At 43.0% G+C, this 19543-nt stretch overlaps 1 protein-coding gene across 1 annotated transcript in view; it reads left to right on the top strand.

The window, feature by feature from the left end:
- Window positions 1-19217, top strand: part of LRRK1 (leucine rich repeat kinase 1) — a 121139-nt gene extending 101922 nt beyond the window's left edge. The window contains exons 28-34 of the mRNA XM_044279409.1: window positions 3565-3759; window positions 5044-5195; window positions 5503-5620; window positions 5817-5930; window positions 11189-12036; window positions 16858-16959; window positions 18088-19217. Of these exons, the coding sequence (XP_044135344.1) occupies window positions 3565-3759; window positions 5044-5195; window positions 5503-5620; window positions 5817-5930; window positions 11189-12036; window positions 16858-16959; window positions 18088-18265 (1707 nt within the window). The 3' untranslated portion in view covers window positions 18266-19217. The remainder of the gene's footprint in view (window positions 1-3564; window positions 3760-5043; window positions 5196-5502; window positions 5621-5816; window positions 5931-11188; window positions 12037-16857; window positions 16960-18087) is intronic.
- Window positions 19218-19543: the final 326 nt, after the last annotated feature.

The following is a 19543-nucleotide window of genomic DNA, read 5'->3' as shown; positions in this document are numbered from 1 at the left end:
TTAGGTAACATCACAGTCTGATTGATATCTTTTATAATGCCTGTCCACAGTCCACTAGATATAGTCATTCGCGGAGGGGCCAATGAGGAGAGAGAGAGTGGCCTCCCTCTGTCTAACCGCCTAGATGCCGTGGTCATTACAGCAGGAACGTGGCTTCAGTCCGCGCTGGGCTGCCACAGTATTTGTGCAGCTCAGTTTTGCGCCCAGCTGTAGAGGCAGGGCTGATGGTATCAGAATTGTTTCTCACTGAAATGCTGATTAATCAAATACTTTTAATTATTCGGCCCCAATAGCGAGTCATTGAAATTCCCTGATAAAGCTTTATTCACGTAAAAAAAGCCAAGAAACTCTCTCGGCAAACCATTTTTATGGCCGCATTGGATCAAAAGCTTTTAATTGCAATTAATTACAGATGACGGTTCTTTTATTTAGTTAGAACTTAATGAATATTCTGATAGGTTCTAATTGTCTCATTAGAGCCTTCTATCGCAGTTTATTACTCTCATAACTCCCTATGTGTTAATTTAGCAGACATTGTAGTAACTTTCAATTCCAAATCTGGAATGTTTGAAGTAAGAGCGTTCCAGTGTTAGCTATTTTCTTTTGTAGATCTTTAATACATGGTGACATTTAGGACCTGCTCATTTAATGCAGTCTTGAATCTTAAACAATAGCTGCTTTGTGTCTAATAATTAGCCATCCATATGGAAACTACATTGGTCTTTGTATATGCAGGGACCAACTCTGCGTGTATGCCTATAGGTTTGTAAGATGCTTGTTTGCCCAAAGAAGGGAACAGAATAACCGAGAAATCTATTTTTTGGGATACAGCTGGCAAAAATGGATTAATTATACCAACCCCAGCTGCCATGGCAAGATAGGTTTGCAGCCTCTAAATGGTACAACGTATTTTTTATAGATTTTTTCATTCTTGCCAGAAAGCCGATATCATTAAGGCGTATTTGTAATTTCATTTCTTTTCTAATGTGTAGGGAAGGTGATAAGGATATTTTTTTTAATATACCATATTTTTCACACTATAAGACGCAACGGCCCATAAGACACACCTAGGTTTTAGGAGGACAATAATAAAAAATATTTTTCATTAGACCTCAGGTCAGACCCCCAATGTTAATCAGACCTCAGCTCACAGCCCCAACCAGACCCCCAATGTTAATATAACCTCAACTGATAGCCCCACTCAGACCCCTGATATTAATAAGACCTCAGATCAGACCCCAATGTAAATGACCCCCAATAAGATCTCAGCCCCCATTTTTTTATTTTATTTTTTGGGGGGGGGGGGGGGTGCACGTCTTATGGGGCAAAAAATATGGTGCTTTATTTTATGACGTTTCTATTAAAAAGCTGACTTTGAAATTGTCCATTAGGAGAACTCTCTAAATGAGTATTTCTAAGGAAAGCCCATCTTCAGTACAATACAATACTGTGCACTGAGGACACTGCCGGAGCCAGCCTGCCTCTAGCCTCCCTCCTACAGGCATGAATAAAACTGACCTCATATACTGTAACTTATGCCCTGCCTCCCTGACATGTCTATACTGTCAGTGGTGAGCGCTGTGAGTGTATGTGTGCCCTGTAACCCTGCAGCGCTGACTAACTAGCCGCCAGGAGATGCAGGAGGCCGGTCAGTCAGCGCTTGCTATTGACAGTAAGTATAGAAAGTAGGGAGACAGGGAGAAGCTGTTTTACAGTGTACAGTATAGTCTATAACTACACTGCCTGTTCAAAATAAAAAGGTCACACACTCTCTAATATTTCGTTGGACCGCCTCTAGCTTTCATTACGGCGCGCATTCGCTGTGGCATTGTTTCGATAAGCTTCTGCAATGTCACAAGATTTATTTCCATCCAGTGTTGCATTAATTTTTCACCAACATCTTGCGTTGATGATGGTAGAGTCTGACTACTGCGCAAAGCCTTCTCCAGCACATCCCAAAGATTCTCAATGGGGTTAAGGTCTGGACTCTATGGTGGCCAATCCATGTGTGAAAATGATGTCTCATGCTCCCTGAACCACTCTTTCACAATTTGAGCCCGATGAATCCTGGCATTGTCATCTTGGAATATGCCCGTGCCATCAGGGAAGAAAAAATCCATTGATGGAATAACCTGGTCATTCAGTATGTTCAGGTAGTCAGCTGACCTCATTCTTGGAGCACATACTATTGCTGAACCTAGACCTGACCAACTGCAGCAACCGCAGATCATAGCACTGCCCCCACAGGCTTTACAGTAGGCACTAGGCATGATGGGTGCATCACTTCATCTGCCTCTCTTCTTACCTTTATGCGCACATCACTCTGGAACAGGGTAAATCTGGACTCATCAGACCACATGACCTTCTTCCATTGCTACAGAGTCCAATCTTTATGCTCCCTAGCAAATCAAAGCCTTTTTTTCTGGTTTGCCTCACTGATTAGTGGTTTTCTTACGGATACACAAATGTTCAGTCCCAATCCCTTGAGTTTCCTTCGCATTGTGCGTGTAGAAATGCTCTTACTTTCACATAGCCCTGAGTTCTACTGTTGTTATTCTTCGATTTGATTTCACCAAACATTTAAGTGATCGCCGATCACGATCATTCAGGATTTTTTTTCCCGCCACATTTCTTCCTCGAATACGATGGGTCCCCACTATCCTTCCAGTTTTTAATAATGCTTTGCACAGTTCTTAACCCAATTTTAGTAGTTTCTGCAATCTCCTTAGATGTTTTCTCTGCTTGATGCATGGCAATGATTTGACCCTTCTCAAACAGACTAACATCTTTTCCACGACCACGAGATGTGTCTTTCAACATGGTTGTTTAAGAAATGAGAAGCAACTCATTGCACCAGTTGGGGTTAAATAACTTGTTGCCAGCTGAAAGATAATCGCCCATGCAGTAATTATCCAATAGGAGGCTCATAACTATTTGCTTAGTTAAATCCAGGTGGCGACTTTTTTTTGGGACAGGCAGTCTGTATATATAAGCTATTTAGGATATATTGGGTAACCCACATATTCAGTAGCCCCGGTCACAGGGGGTTGTTGTAAACATCCAAATATATGTGCTAAGCTATTCCTAATGCCCTGTATTGAAGTCTATGAGGTGGGACAATACTTGATCCTGCTCTCCAGCCATGAGTGGGGACTAAGGACCCCTCGTTATGGACAGAGGTGGTCCCAAAGGTCAGGCCTCCGCCTAACTTACTTTCATAACTTGTCTTATTGACAAGAAATAAAAGTACTAAAAAATGAGTTTTCCATGGGACAATGCCTTTAATGGATAGATGGCAGGTGACCGATCAGGTCTTTATCCTACAAGTTATATTTCCCTAGAATTTCAATTAAGAAATAAATCTAATAATTGTAGCAGGTGTGAATGAAAGATTTTGGAAGTAACTATGAGAGTTGATGGCTTGCTGATCTGGGGCCATTAATTCAGACAAACCAGTCTTTAGATTAAAAATGCCATTCTTATAGGTTGAAAATGAATGCATATTTTAAGTTTAGTGTTGGGTAAAGTGTATCTTTTTTATTTTATCATTATTCTCATTTTAAGGTGGACATGTTCTCCTATGGGATGGTTCTTTATGAGCTGCTGTCTGGTCAGCGACCATCTTTAGGTCAGCATCAGCTGCAGATCTCCAAAAAGCTGTCCAAGGGTGTCCGTCCTGTCTTGGGGCGCCCAGAGGAGGTTCAGTTCTCCAGACTGCAGGAGCTGATGCAGGAGTGTTGGGACACAAAACCAGAGAAGGTGAGTTCTTCCTGACTTATGAGATAACGCACGTATCCTGGGACTGAATTGGATTTGTATATTTCGATACAAATATCAATTGTAGTAGCCAGCCAACCAGACAGCGTTTACTGAAACCTTATAGTCTGCCTCTAAAATGGACACAAAGTACCTTCATCATGTGAGATAAGAAGCATCTTCCTACGACATGTTGTTTGTATACAGATAATATTGTAAATCTTATTCTCCTAATTCTGGTGTAATGAGCCTAGAAAGGATTGTGATGTGTAATGTCCTCATAGCACAGCTGCTCGTATCCTCATATTGACTTACTGTTGCACTTTTTCGTTGTCACCATCTGCTGGAGATTAGCCCCCCATCCTCACACACAGAATTGCTCAATGATTACAGGCTGATTTTGCATAATAAAGAAAAAGAATTTTGACCGATGTATTCAGGATCTAGTAAGGGGTCACAGGAAGGAGCCAGGTACATCATCACAGGCCTCCTCTGGCGCATGCGCAGTGCAGCAAGTTGTTCGGGCCTCAGCTTTATCTGCGCATATGGTGGATGCTGCTGGAGGAGGCCTGTGCTGAGGCCCCCAGCCTGCAGAACATTAGTCAAGCCAAAAGGGGGACCAGCAAGCATGACTGTTTGGGAGATTGGCTCCACCACTTACTGGCGCCTGACTACATCTGTCAGAGGTGTTTTTCTTCATTATGCAAAATCAGTATGGGCTTCGTCATCACTGTTAACCAGTCACCATAATGGAACAGGTTGGTGGCAGTTTGGAGGGTCTTTAACTCCCGGTGACAGGTTCAATGTGGCGACATAGAAGGATTAAGAGTGTCAAATGTAGGCCTTAAGCAATCTGAGCTGTAGTGTGTACTACTTCTTAGATAGACACATTTGATCTATTGTGGTGTTTATATACCACAAGTAAAACTATTCTAAAGGGTCACTGAGTTTTCCCCAGTCACAGTGATTATTTAGTTTTGATCGGTTGGGATTCTAAATGATGAGACCCCCACCGATTCTTAGAACGGGGAGAGAGAGGCACTCGCATATCGCTCTCTCTCTCTCTCCTCACTCCAGGAGATGGAATTAAGATGACCCATAGACTTTGTATTGTCTCCTACAGTGAGGAAAGAGAGCGTGATGATCAAAACTTTTGATATGTCTTTATGACCTATTCTTTAATGCCTTTTTATAGTCTTATCATGTACTAATCTCATGCTCAATCTTTTTTTTTTTTTTTTTCTGTTGTTACCATTGAGTACATTACTGACCTGTCTTATTTTATAGCGCCCTCGTGCTGCATCAGTGGTCCGGCGCATGAATGATCCAAGTTTCTCAGTTTTCAAGTATCATATCATGTGTGGCATGCAGGAGACTTTCTGTGCTTCGAGAGAGCAAGACACTACCATCGTATTGTGGGCCGGAAGTGGTCAAGCCAGGTACGTCCCAGAATTATATATATGTGTGTATGTATGTATGTATGTATGTATATATATATATATATATATTATTAAAGTCCTAGCAGTGGGTACATACAATTGTATCCAGTCTCGGCGGTACTCTGCCAGTTGCACATACTTCTCTTGCTGTAAAACCAGAGAAGTGAGGAAAATATGTCCAAGCCTCATGCTTCATTATACTAAAATCATCTACAGAAAAATTCCTCTAATCCAGTAATTCTTTTACTCCTGCACGCCATATCGTGATATCGCTAATTAAAGTGCAAAACTCTTTTTATTTCTGCAGAAACTACACGGTTGTTGATGTGGGGAAGGGGCAGGTGGAGGTGCGGGGGCTGAGCTGCCCGGGGCTGAGGATGTGCACTCAGCTGAAAGTCCAGAATACTTTGTGGATTTCTACTGAGGTGGGAACAAAACTGTAAGGTGCAAACTAGACCCAGCGAGACAAGTGTACTAGAAAAAAAACTATACGATACAAATACCTAACACTATAGAAGTCAGTAGAGGGAATATTGAGATACTAACACACAAAGAAGTATATTTTATATAAACGGCTTGGAACATTATCTAAATTTCACTTTCTTTCAACAAATTTTGCAGGACCAAAAAATATCAATATACAGTCTACAGGGCATGTGTCCTCTAAGTGCTCCCCTAAAAGTAGTTGACACGCCAGCAATTGTGACCTGCTTCCTGACACATACCGTGGGACAGGTAGGTGCTGGGGCAGCTATTTTAGCAACATGTTACTTATTGTTTTTACTGTGATAACCGCGCTGGTACAGGGAAAACTAAGAGGTCAGGTACACACATCATCAAGTCAGGAGTTCCTGGTCCCATTTTCACCAGGTGCTGAGCAAGCAGATTTGTGCCTTTTCTAAAGTGTATATGAAAATAAGAGGTTTTTCCACCACACGATATGCAATAAATGACAGGTGGCGGTTTATTTTCATAGATCAATATATTAGGATGCATTTCGGCCCGTAACGATTTATGTTACGGAAATAAAAGCATTGAATTATAGAAGCATGAGTGCCGGGATCAGCTGCAATCTGAAATGCCTGTGGATATGTCATAAACGTCTTTGGAAAAAAACTTTGCACTCTTACTGGACCAAACTGGCAAGACTTTACTGGTGCCATATTTTGCATATACAGTTGCAATCAAAATTATTCAACTGACATTGCAAATTAGGTTTATTAGCCATATTTAGAATTGGGTTGCCCACTTTCTGGTTACTGTTGATAAATGTGTATGTAAGGCTACTTTCACACTGGCGTTTGGGCTTTCCGTTTGTGAGATCCGTTTTACGTCTCTCACAAGCGGTCCAAAATGGATCAGTTTTACCCTATTCTGAATGGAAAAGGATGCACCATTCCGCTCTGGAGGCACACGCCAAAATTTTGCTGTCCGCCTGAAGAAGCGAGGGGCCAAACGGCACACAATGTAAGTCAATGGGGACGGATCAGTTTTCTCTGGCACAATAGAAAACGGATCCGTCCCCCATTAACTTTTAATGGTGTTCAAGGCGGATCCGTCATGGCTATAGAAGACATAATACAATCGGATCCGTTCATGACGGATGCATGCGGTTGTATTATTGTAACAGAATCGTTTTTGCAGATCCATGATGGATCCGCAAAAACCGCTAGTGTGAAAGTAGCCTACAATGACTGCTACATTTACTAATAAAACCTTTCTTGGTATTCTGCACCATTTTCTGTATTTCAGAAAGCTCTTGTTGGAAAGGTCTTTTGTGCTGCCCACACAGAGGTCCTGTCCATAAAATGGCTGCTGATAGAGGGTCAGGCGAATCACTCCTTCATTCAAATACAATGCACCTGTCATCTGGACTTGCAGTATTGGGATTAGTGCAGGTGCAGTGTGTTAGAATGGAGAAGACTGAGTGATGTGTCTGGTCACATGACCCTCCATCAGCGGCCATCTTGTGGACATGACCCATTTGCTCAACAAGGGGGCGTAGCTTATGAAATATAGCAAAGAACATCAACAAAGGCTATTAGTAAGTGCCTTATACTCATCTTACATACACATTGCTCAACGATAGCCAGAAAGTGTCTGACACCTTTAAATAGCTCAACACAACTAATATAAAAAGTGGTTTCTCCAAATTCAGCAAAAAGGCCATTTTAATGACTTCTGTAGTCTCACAATTATTCAACTATAGTACTTAGTTGAGTACCCTTTTCTTGTCTTGACCTGATGCATATCCAGACACCAGCTTCTGGCAGCATTCTTTAGGAATCTTAGCCCATCCATCATGGCCAGTGTCATCCAGTTTACTAATATTTTTGTGATTGTGTGCTGCAGCTGTCCTCATTAAATTCACTTCTGTCCAAGTCGAGCAACTATTACAGGAACTCCAGAATCTTTCTGTACTTTCTTTCATATTGTTTGGAGGTGCTGGTCTGATTTTGTTTTTTGAATTGTACATTTGGGGGAATGTCTGCCTTAATTTGGACTGTGCACTCCTGCCCATCTGTCCAAGGCTTGGTGCCTATTCTCCCCTGAATTTTGTAGGCCTAGGCCCAGGAAAGGCAAGTCTGATAGTGTAGGTCCCGTCTGCAGAAGCCACCTTTCCGTTGGTAGATGGGCCCGACACAATTTTGATCAAAAACAGTTGCAAATTTAATATATAGTAAGAATAGCAATAATGCAATTCAGATCAGCCCATGTTTTCAGTGTTTGCATGTGTCTTTGCGCATGAAGCAGTGTGCTGCTGCATATAGTTTTGCTTGCATCTTCCATAACTTCTTCAGAAAACAAGCCTTAGTGGTCTTTCAGGTATGCTTGGGATCATTGTCCTGTTGGAAGGTCCAGTGACACCCAAGTTTTAGCTTCCTCGCAGAAAGCATGACGTCTTTATCTAGCATTTCCTGAAACTTGATTGGATTCATCTCACCCTCCAAATGCTGCAAGTTTCCAGTCTCGGAAGAAGCAAAGCAGCCCCAGAGCATCACTGAGCCACCGCTGTGCTTCACTTGAGGCAGGGTGTCCTTTTCAGCTTATGCTTCATTCTTCCTCCTCCAGACATACCGCTGATCCACAAGCCTGAAAAGTTCCAGTTTTGTTTTATTCCAAAATATCTGTGGCTTATTTCTGTGGTATTGAACATATTGGAGCCCACTTTTCTTTTGGGTCAATAGAGGTGTACATCTTGGAGTTTAGACCTGGACACCTTCAGGTTTTATTATGCGCCTTACTGGGCAAACTGAAACCTCAGTGCCTGCTGCCACCAAATCATGCTGCTGGTCATTTGCAGTCACTCCAAGGGTTTTCACCAACTGCCTTCTCAGGAAGCCGGTGGTAGCTTCCTATGTATGCCATGTCCGGGTAGTATTGCCAGTATTCCTTTAACTTGAAAGTTGGGAATTATGCTTCCAACTTTATCTCTAGGAACATCCAGAGGGAGATTAATCAAGACTGGTACTTTGGACCCAGTCTTGATATCCCCTGCGCTGCTGAAGAATGAGCCTAAGATAAGCGAGCGCATGCCTCATCATACATTAGGTACATCCTCCACCAGTCCATGCATCTACATAAATCTACGACAGTTATTTGCTGCCATAGGCTCCATTTGCTCCACAAAGGCCATGCCCCCTTGTCCTATCCCTTTTCAGAAAAGTGCCGAGAGCGGTGTAAAAACCTCCACTAGTGACTGTTTTTGCAAAACTTGTATTTAAAAAGTCACAAACACGCAGTTTGCGCCTTTTTAACGCCACTTTTCTGGCACAAACTAAATTAGAAATCTATCTTTTTGTATCCTTTTCCTTGTTTGTGCAATGATCTATTCTCTTAACTTATTTGGACCACACTTTTTTTACTTAAATGCCCTTTACACAGGCTGAGAATTGCACAGATTATCGCTAACAAGTGTCCATAGTAACGCTCGTTAGCGATGATTGTGCAGTGTAAATGGGTGAAACATTAGTTCGTTCATCTGATAATCCAATCTTTGGACGCACGCTCTCCTGCTGGCAAACAACGAGTCCTTATGAGGAAGAGCGACGGCATTAGCGATTGCTCCTCCCCGTACTCTGGAGGAGATCGGTACATGTAAATGCATCTGTCTCTTCTACTAGCGATCAGCAGATTGTCGGGAAGGTGCGCATCCTTCCCAACAATCTGCTGTAGTATCGTCCTGTGTAAAGGGACCTTTAGCCATATTTCTAACATGTAGTCAAATGTCACAGTCGACAAACACCGAGACAGTCCAGGTGTTTGATGTGTTTTATCTCAAGCAGACCTGATGCTACTAATAAAGCCTTTGATGTGCTTGAAACAACACCTGACTTGCAAATGTGTGCTTTTAAGCTACTTTCACATCACGTCACGGATCTTCAAAAACACTTCCGTTGCCATAATACAACCGCATGCATCCGTCATGAACGGATCCGGTTGTATTATGTCTTTTATAGCCATGAACACCATTGAAAGTCAATAGAGGATGCATCCGTTTTCTATTATGTCAGAGAAAACGGATCCGTCCCCATTGACTTACATTGTGTGCCAGGACGGATCTGTTTGGCTCCTCTTCATCAGGCGGACAGCAAAACGCTGCAAGCAGAGTTTTGGTGTCCGCCTCCAGAGCGGGATGGAGACTGATCGGAGGCAAACTGATGCATTCTGAGCGGATCCTTTTCCATTCAGAAATGCATTAGGGCAAAACTGATCCGTTTTGGACCGCTTGTGAGAGCCCTGAACGGATCTCACAAAACGGAAAACCAAAACGCCAGTGTGAAAGTAGCCTTATGAGGGGTTATTTTTAGGCTCACTGAAAAAAGTTGCACCAAACGGATATATCACTGACTATACTAGCTGGTCATACAAGCAGATATTAAAAGCTGAGACTTTTGCCAATATATTCCTGTCAGGAAGATATCGGAGCCCATCATGCACCACGTCACGGTCACTCAGCATGGCAAGGGGTCCTACCACTACGCTACCTATGGTGTGAACACTGTCTGCAGCTCACAGCCAAGCTTCCACACAACCGCATAGCAGGACAACTAATGCAATGTGAACAAAGCCAGACTGTAAGCCACACCCATATCAGACCATGTGATGGAGGCTACCAGGTGCAGAAGAATGTTCAATTGTCAAATTGAATGATGGGCTCCGATATCTTCCTGACGGGAATATATTCGCAAAAGTCTCAGCTTTTAATATCTGCTTGTATGACCAGCTAGTATAGTCAGTGATATATCCGTTTGGTGCAACTTTTTTCAGTGATTTATATAATTGTATTTTCATCCGCACAATGCTCCAGTCTGTGTAGGATGCTTCTGTGGTGCATGTGGACCGCGCTGGTGTCCTCCTTTGTACGCATTAATTGCTCGGGATTGCTCCCCCAATGAGAAACACGCTACAGTGTTTAGGGTTTGAGCAGCTCCCCCATACTTGCCACTGTATTTTTGTGGTTCACATGTGGTGGGACTGCTCGCCCCAATGAGAAACACGCTACTGTGTTTGGGGCTTGGGCAGTTCCCCCATATTGGCCATTATAGTTCTGTGATTTTGTTTTATAGTTATTTTTAGGCTGAATAATTGGGAGACTGCAGTGACATTTTGGGTTGAATTTGGGAGAAACCACTTGTTATAGTAGTTGCGCTAAGCTATTTCAATTGTTTGCTTGATTTATTGCAAACAGCTAAAAGTTTGCTAATTTGACTAATAAACCTAATTTGCATTGGGCGTTGATAAATTTTGGCAGCAGCTGTACTCTGTGTAAAGGCCCAGGGCAGTAAGCTGGTTTGTGCAAGGAGAGGAGACCCTTTCCTGTATCCAGTGCAATGTATTATACAGACTTGTTTACTGCATTTTCTATTTTGGTTTTTACAAATGTAAATGATTTAAAACTACAACCATGAGGAGGTGGTGACAGGACTTTTAATGAACCATTTGCTGGATAACCAGAACCATAAATTTTTCTTTCTTTCTGTTTGATACAGACCTCCTCTTTGGTATTTGCCGGCCTGGCAGACAGCCTGATTTCTGTATATCCGATAACTGGTGGCATTCCCAGCACAGATTGCTCTTATATCTGTTCTCGCACAGCCAACCGTAGTCTGTTCAAAATTGGAGATGAAGATCCCAGACAGAATCCATACCCAGTAGTGGCCATGGAGATCTCCAATGGAGGATCTGAGGTCTGGTACAGCAATGGACCTGGTATCCTGATAGTGGATCGCACATCCTTGGAAATTACTAAAAGGCTTGAGCCTTACGCTGCTCCATCATCCATAATTTCCATAGCGACTAGTTCAGACTGCAATGGCGAGGAGACTGTTTGGTGCCTAGACAACAGGACAAACACATTAGTTATGTATCATGCTGCTAGCTACCAGTTCTGTGCCCGATACTTCTGTGGTGACTGCAGTCCTTTAAGAGACATGTTTACAGTAAATGCTATATCCACACTATCACCCATCGCCATACCAGGGGAAAACTGTGACAATCCATGCCAAGCAAATGTCAGTATCCTCTACAGCCAGGACCGAGGGACACAGCTCATCAGCCACCAGGACTCTGTAACGGACTACTGTTCTTTGTCCTCATTCTCCTCTTCTTCGGTACCTCAAGGAGCAGCAAAGTCTTCCTCCAGCCTGCCCAGTACGCCCGTCAGTTACAACAGTGTCCTTTTCTCCACGGACAGTGAGGAACCTGAGTTGTCACGTGAACAGAGGCCCAGAATTCCTAGTGAGAGCTGGGGAAGCAAAGCCCCGCCGTCTGAAGAGGAGAAGCTGCGCTTGCAGGGGGTGCGGATCCTTGCCGTGAAGGATTTGCTTTGGATTCCCAGGTGAGCGTTACTCCACTGGCAAGTTTCACAGAAGTTTCTGTAACTGAAAATCGCTTCCGTTCACCTGAATGGAGTTGTTTCTGCAACTTGTGTAGGGATTTTTTAAGCCCTGTTCAGATGAATCGGACAATCTGAAAAATGTCCAATCGTTTTGCAACAGCTGGAGGGCCGCAGGTTGGGCATCCCTGGTGTAAAATAAAAAATAAAATAAGTATTAGTTACCTGTTGAAAAGCCCCTTGTTTCAGCGCTGCCATTCTAGTCCTCCCTGCCTGTCTTTGTTAACAGGACTGCAGAGCTAACATCACGCCGACTGGCTGCAGCGCTCACATTTTGTTGATGGAATGTCTGTGCTGCTGCTGGTAAGTAAAGACTAGCATGGAGAACTGGACCCCCAGCGCTGGGAGAGTGGGTGATTCAACCGGGAAGTACTTATTTTGCTATTTACACCATCCCCTGCCTGTACCCCAATTTTTGATAATACTTAAAAACCCCTTTAAACAACATTTGACAGGATAAATCTGCAGAAATATGTTGCTGATCAGTTCATAGCTGCATTCCCATTTCTACACAAGCTTCGAAATCCTTCTGCTGGAGCAGTGTCTGCTCACAACGTATCCTGGTCATTTACAGTATGGCACATGTAGTCTTTATATCTTTGGTATAGATAAAACTGTCCATTGCCCTGCAGCATAAGAATTCGTTTAAGCTTCTATGGTTGCGTCTGACAACAAAAGGGTGTCAAGCGTTTCCAGGTACAACCAGCAGCACTGCGAACGCTGCCCACAATTCAGATGGGCAATGTGATGACCTTGCATTTAAAATTTTACCCTTAATTACGCCTCTTAATAAATTTTAGCATCTTTCATTAATGCAGGGCAAATTAAGAACAGGGTTCACAACGCCAGTCTTAAAGGAGTTATCCAATTTCAAGAAAACCCCCCCACATGTGCCAGGCCCCTCACCGGTAATATTATTACCCTGCTCCCGGCACCGCTCCTGGTCCCCGCACCGCCGCTGCTGCTACTTCCTGCACACAGATTAAAACATCCGTTGTCGGGGGGGGAGCAGATAATGGCAGGCGGGGACAGGGACGAGGCTCCCTAGTGCCACCCGTGATGCTAGGGAGGCACGTCCCTATCCCCGCCTGCCATTACATGCTCCCCCCAGACACCAGATGTTTTCATCCGTGTGCAGGGAGAAGCAGCAGCGGGGTAAGTATATTACTGGTGAGGGGCCCGGCACATGTGGGGGGTTTTCTTGAAATTAGATAACCTCTTTAATAAATATTTCCCATTGTCTATTCCTCAACCAAACCTTACTACATGTTGAACCTTTCTGATCCAATAATTTTGGAATTAGGCTAAAACCAGATTATAGAATTTCCAGGATTAGAGATATTCTGGAATGTAATGCTTTTTAAGTAAAATGTGCTGCCAGCTTAAAGAAAATTCCACCATGAGTGCAAGTCATCAAAATTGGTGTAACACATGTCCAAGTACAAGGATTAGTGATATTAGATTGCACTAGGTAAAACATTGGTGAATGGTTTTCCAAATACAGTAGAGCTAAACGCAGGTCAGTAGTGTCCTAATTATGAAAGAACGGTTAATTTATTAATATTTAGGCCATTAGGTCATCTTAGCAGGTGGTCGTCCACTTGGGCCTCACTCTTTACCCCATAAACAAGTGACGGCTTTCACTGTATGACGTGATCCTCCATTCTTCTGTTTGTCAGAGGTCTTGGGGTCCTATAGAAATGGTGCTGCTTGTAATAAAAGAAATGGAGAGTCAATAGGGGTGTTTTTAAAGCATAGAGCAATTTTTTTTCACATTTCCCATGATGTATCTGTACAAATTTACCTCCATTTACACGTCAGCCTGTCTGCAAATTAGAGGTAGGCAGAGAAGCACATTGCTAGCACACTCCTGCGCCTGGATTTGCTTGGGGTGTGAACAGGTATGAAGGTACAGACCTGCTTAAAGAGGACCTGTTTCCGCTCCTGAGATGTCAGTTTTAGTAATTACTTGCATTCCCCATGCATACTACGGGAATCTTTTTCATATAACTCTGTTGTTTTGTTACTCAGTTATTGCTGCTAGAAGAGTAAAGGGGTTATGCCCTGACTAATATAAAACATGAAAATCAGACATTATATAGCACATAATAGTCTCTACCAAAGCTAGAACCAGCCCTGGACCTCACATGGATCCAGAGATCTCCCCATCTATTGCTCTGCTAGATTTACATCAAGCTGACCGCTCAAGGGGCGTGTCTTTTCTGCTGCAGCTAAGGGGGCGTGTCCATGCTCTCCCTATCACAGCTCAGGAGGAAGTTGAAGGATGAAACTGAGCATGTGCGGCCATCTCAGTGAGCAGGACAAAGAAATAAAAAAAAAAAGAACAAACAGGAGGTGGCACTGTACAAATACATTGTATTGAATAACTCAGTGGCTATGCTAAATGTTTAGTTATATGAAATTACAAAAGCATCCAGGTTCTAGTTTGAACAATTTATAATGACTATGCAACTGGATGTTAAAAGTTAGGGGGTGTCCCTATACAATATGACATTACCCAAGCAGTTCAGCTGGTGGGAGACTGTGCAGGGACATCCCATTCCACTGGTAACACCCAGTTGCAGATTCATCAATAAACTTCTAGTTGTAATAAATGAGGTCTGAGACAACATCACCATACACAATGATGCTCTAGAATGCATGGGGAATACAAGTAGTTAGCAAAATAGACATGTCAGGAGAAGTGACGGGTCTTCTTTAAATGGTCCATTTATATAATGGGGTCAATTCATTCAGTGGAATCTAAATTGCTCATTTATTTGCAGAGAGGCACATACTCACACTTACATATGAAAACGTAGACGTGGTTGTGACACATGTTGGCTCTTATGACTAATCCAAACCACAGACCAGGCTAGAGCATAAGGAACCTGAAGGGGTGGGAAAACTTTTGGGAAACCTCATGATGTAGTTTTTTTTTTCCATGTTTGGCCATAATTTAAGGCCAGCAAAGGAGAATGCAGGTTCAGATGATGTCTCATTCTCCATGTGCACTGCATTTTTTAGCAAACTATTCAAGAGTTTTTTCATCTCAACCATGTTTAGCATTTACATAAATGTACAGTAATCAAAAAGGTTGTCCGACCAAAATGAACAATGAATTACAGACTGCTGCAGTGGTCACTGAATGGGAACGGAATGCCATCACTTACAGTCTGGACATGGCACTGATAACACATCCTCTGTGTGCCATTGAAGTCAGAAATAGCAGAGATATAAATGTATATTGTAAATTACAAGTTTTACTGAATCTTTTCCCACAAACCTATATATTCTGCTCAGCTCCTCCTGCTCTATAGCATGCTGTCTACAGATTGCATTGTATTTCATGGTGACAGGTTCTCTTTAAGTATCAAACTGGGCTGCATCCATAAAGGGTTTCTGCCACCAGAATTAACCCTCTTAAAGAGGACCTTTCATGGGTCCAGACATTATAAACGAAGTATCCGGATACGTAGGGCATAGTGCAGGGATCTAACTAATTCTCCCGCTGTAGCCCCTGTTGTATTCTCCCGCTTGGTATGCTAATTTTAGCATCTGAACAATTAGGAGGAGACTGAGACGTTCTCCATGGGCGTCTCCTTCTCCCCGGCTGTAGCGCTGTCCAATCGCAGCGCAGAGCATCACAGCCAGGGAGGAAAAAAAACACCTTCTTCCTGGCTGTGACGCTCTCCATTGTGATTGGACAGTTTTTAGTTTATAATGTCTGGACCCATGAAAGGTCCTCTTTTAACTGGCTGACATTAGGGATGTGCTAATGTCAGGAGACCCTAACTCTACTATTCTTATGCTTATTGATGCCCTCTTACTGCACAATTTTAACTTTTATGATATGCAAATTAGCCTCTTAAGAGCAGGGGGGGCGTTGCTCCTGCTCCTAGAGACTCCGTTCTCCCACCTCATGTCACGCCCTGTCATCCTTGATTGACAGGCCCTGTGTGCAGTGCCGTTTACCCAGCACACAGGGCCGGTGTTCTGTCATTCTGGTGGACCTTATCGAGATGTGAGTCTCCTGCAAATCCTTCAATCACTATCCTGCGGGTGCAAATGTAGGCGGGTCCTGGGAGTCTCCTCTGCTCTTTACAGGCAGATCACTGTGCCCAGGATCCAGGGGAAGCCGTAATTGGTTATGCCGATGAGCTTGACCATGGAGCGGGCGCTGCCCCAAGATGAGGTGCTGTGGGCACAGACGCCGAACCTCTTGGACATGGCAATATCTATGGCCACGAGGGAGTTCCAGGCCATGGCTATGAGGACGGCTTGAGCTGCATGCAGTCCTCCTCAGCCAGGACCCGCCTACATTTGCACCCGCAGGATAGTGATTGGAGGATTTGCAGGGGTGTGTGACTGTGTGTGAGGCTGCTGATTGGTAGATTTCCAGGGGTGTGAGATCAGCTAGAGGAGATTCACATCTTAATAAGGTCCACCAGAATGACAGAACACTGGCAGGAGGAGACGAACGCTGCCTGGCCCTGTCAATCAAGGACAGCCCCTCCCCCCGCTGATTTGCATTTCATACAAGTTTAAATTGTGCAGTAAGGGGGCCATCAATAAACATAAAAATAGCAGAGTTGGATTCTGCGAACAGTAGCACATCGCTAATGTCAGCCGGTTTAAGAGAGTTAATTCTGGTGACAATGGGTAAAGGAAAGACCCATTAAATAAGAAATGGTAGGTATTAAATTCCTCTAATAATTTATACTACACATTCATAACTACAAGATTGATTGTGAATTCTTTCAGACGTGGAGGCGACATTATCATCATCGGACTGGAGAAGGAGTGTGGTGGACAGAGAGGCCGAGTCATCGCAGTTTTACAATCTGGAGAGCTAGCAAAAGATGGGTAGGTTTTAAAAAAAGAAAACCATCTGTGACTTTTTTCTTACATTCCCATTAAATGGTCACTAACCTTTCAACACGCTTTGCATAAACCGATAGTACAGGTGACTCTAAGGAACTTTATAATATATCTAGTCTTTTTCTTCACTAATCAGATTCTTTTCAAAAAACCTCTCTAAAACTACGTTTCTTATATTCACATGTAGTATTCATTTATGCAAATGAACAAAGATCAGGGAAGGTGAGACAGCTCACCACTAAACCATTTTGAAAGGTACAAATCTCAGTAAATCCAGCACTGCATCTCAATAAAATGATTCTTTATTGGTCCCTTCTTTAAAAAGAACCATAAAGTATGAATTCACATGCTACCCGTTTCAAACAAACGCATGGCATCCTTCAAGTGACCAAACCATCATTTTCTGGAGACGCAGTACTGGATTTCTCTTATCGCTATTGATTTATGCAAAGCTGTGTGAAAAGTTAGTAAGCATTTATGTGTATGAATTATATCATCAGAAAATTACCTATTGTGACACATTTTTTTCAAACTTTGAAATTCTAAAATCTTGCTGTTTTCACTCCAGCCATCACCGGCAGGATTACAAAGAAAGATAACACCTAAAACCGATAGCAAACAGCTTTCCTTCCCCCCTCTCTGCACAATGACCTATGCACAGGTCACAGATCATGTCTAAAAAAAACCTCTCCAATAGTAGTCAATCGGCGTTTCCAGACTACAGGTTCCTATGGTCCATGTGGCTTCTGAGAAGTGGTAAAATCAGAATATAAAAACAAATGAGAGAAAACCAATATACATACATAGGTGATATATTTCCCTTTAAAAGGAGTCGTAACTTATCACATAGTTGCCTCCTGAATTGCTGCTCTTTTTAGGCATTTTATGTGATAAGGTCTGGAGGTCATCTTTCTTACGGTAGTCCTCTTAACGTTTCTATGTTAAGTTGTTATGGGTAGCAGTGTTTGGAATCGAGCCTACAGACAAAATGTAGGATGGGAAGACTGGCACCGCTTTGGACACAGTCCTTGTTTTGGATTTCGATTATTGACCGAAATTAGTTCCTGGGGAAGTGACCTCAGATTGTGATCCTTTTCCCTTTTCTCTTCCCAGGGTCTGTGTGGAGGCTGCGGCTGTGTCCAAGGAATCAGTCGTTTGTTGTCTGCAGAGTGAAGCGTTGGGTTGGTTTCTATCTGTCTGGAGGGGATGGGGAGCTGCTGAGTTTGACATTTTCTACCATTCAGCTGATGAGCTGAGGAGACTGGAGACCTGCATGAGGAAGAGGAGGTAGCACAATTAAAGAAATATGCCTTGCACCTTAGGCTTCCTGGTCATCTTTGTCAGGAGGTTCTCTATGAAGCCAATGCGTTGTGGAAAAAGGAAGCATTGATAAGGATATGTCCTGTGAGATGTAGTTCCTTGGCTTTTCTTGGCCACGCTGTGACTCTAGTACATGGAAAGATGTGTCCTTGAGGATCAAGTTTCCACCATTGGTCTGATAACACTGTACTGTTTTTTCAGAAATTATCCAAAGATTTTATAATCTCAACCATTTTTAGTGATAACACTAAACTGCAATATGCAAACAGGAAAGGGAACATTGGTATCTCAGGCTTTGGGCACCAAATTATCTTTGGCTGAAGGTTATGGCTGGTTTCTAAGCCATTTATTTGCCCAGCTATTGCTGGACTCCCTCACTTCAATAGCCTTTAGTAATGTTGCCTTGTTTAAAGAAGATAATTTATTCTTTGCACTAGCTGGGCTGGATTGCAAGTCTTTACATCAGAGAGGCTGGTTTTGCTATTTGTAGATGTTCTGCTTACATCAAACCACACTGCCTTGTAGCTGCTCACTTTGTGCAATATTAGCAGCATCTCTCCATGGAACGTCAGCAGCTCTCACGCCCTCCTTGTCAAGATGCATGCTATGCTCCTGGCGGCGATCGTACAACAGTTTCCCAGATTATGCAATGTTCGGCTGGGTCCAGCTGTCTCTTCTCATTGCTTTCCCTTGTAATGTGGGGGACTGTAACACTTGGACTGACTGCCACGTTGTGTGCACTAAAATACTGTCTGCAGAAGAATTACAGCCAGGTGTCTGGGAGGGACAGCAGCGTGTAGATGATTCCATGGAGCCTCACTGCCTCCATGATGCACCATTGTTTCTTTTATGGGCAGGATGTTTTGTAACTATATCATACTTTTTTGTACAAATATTAATGTATATTAAAACCTGAAAGAAAACATATGGCTGTAGTTTCTTTTTCTTTAGGAAGCATCATTGATCTCGTCTGTTACAGTAAGAAAAGATAAAACTCCTCAGTTTTGAGGCGATCTCTTCCACCGACTGGACTTCCACACTACTAGAGTTTGTGATCTTCCTTTCTCAGCTTTTAATTTTTAAAGGCTTCTTGTGTATTTTGGTATGTAAATGTTACCTAAGGCCTGTTTCACATCTGCGTTAGAGCTCTCCGGCAGGCTGTTCTGGCAGAGGACAGGCTGCCGGAGCTGTCTGGGTCTGATATTTAAATAAAAAAAGATGGCTATCGCATGCGCAATGGGTTTTGCAA

The sequence above is a fragment of the Bufo gargarizans genome, chromosome 2, assembly GCF_014858855.1.
Source record: "Bufo gargarizans isolate SCDJY-AF-19 chromosome 2, ASM1485885v1, whole genome shotgun sequence".
NCBI classification, from domain to species: Eukaryota; Metazoa; Chordata; class Amphibia; order Anura; family Bufonidae; genus Bufo; species Bufo gargarizans.
Note: the sequence above shows the minus strand (reverse complement) of the source record. Positions and strands in the feature narration are given on the sequence as shown.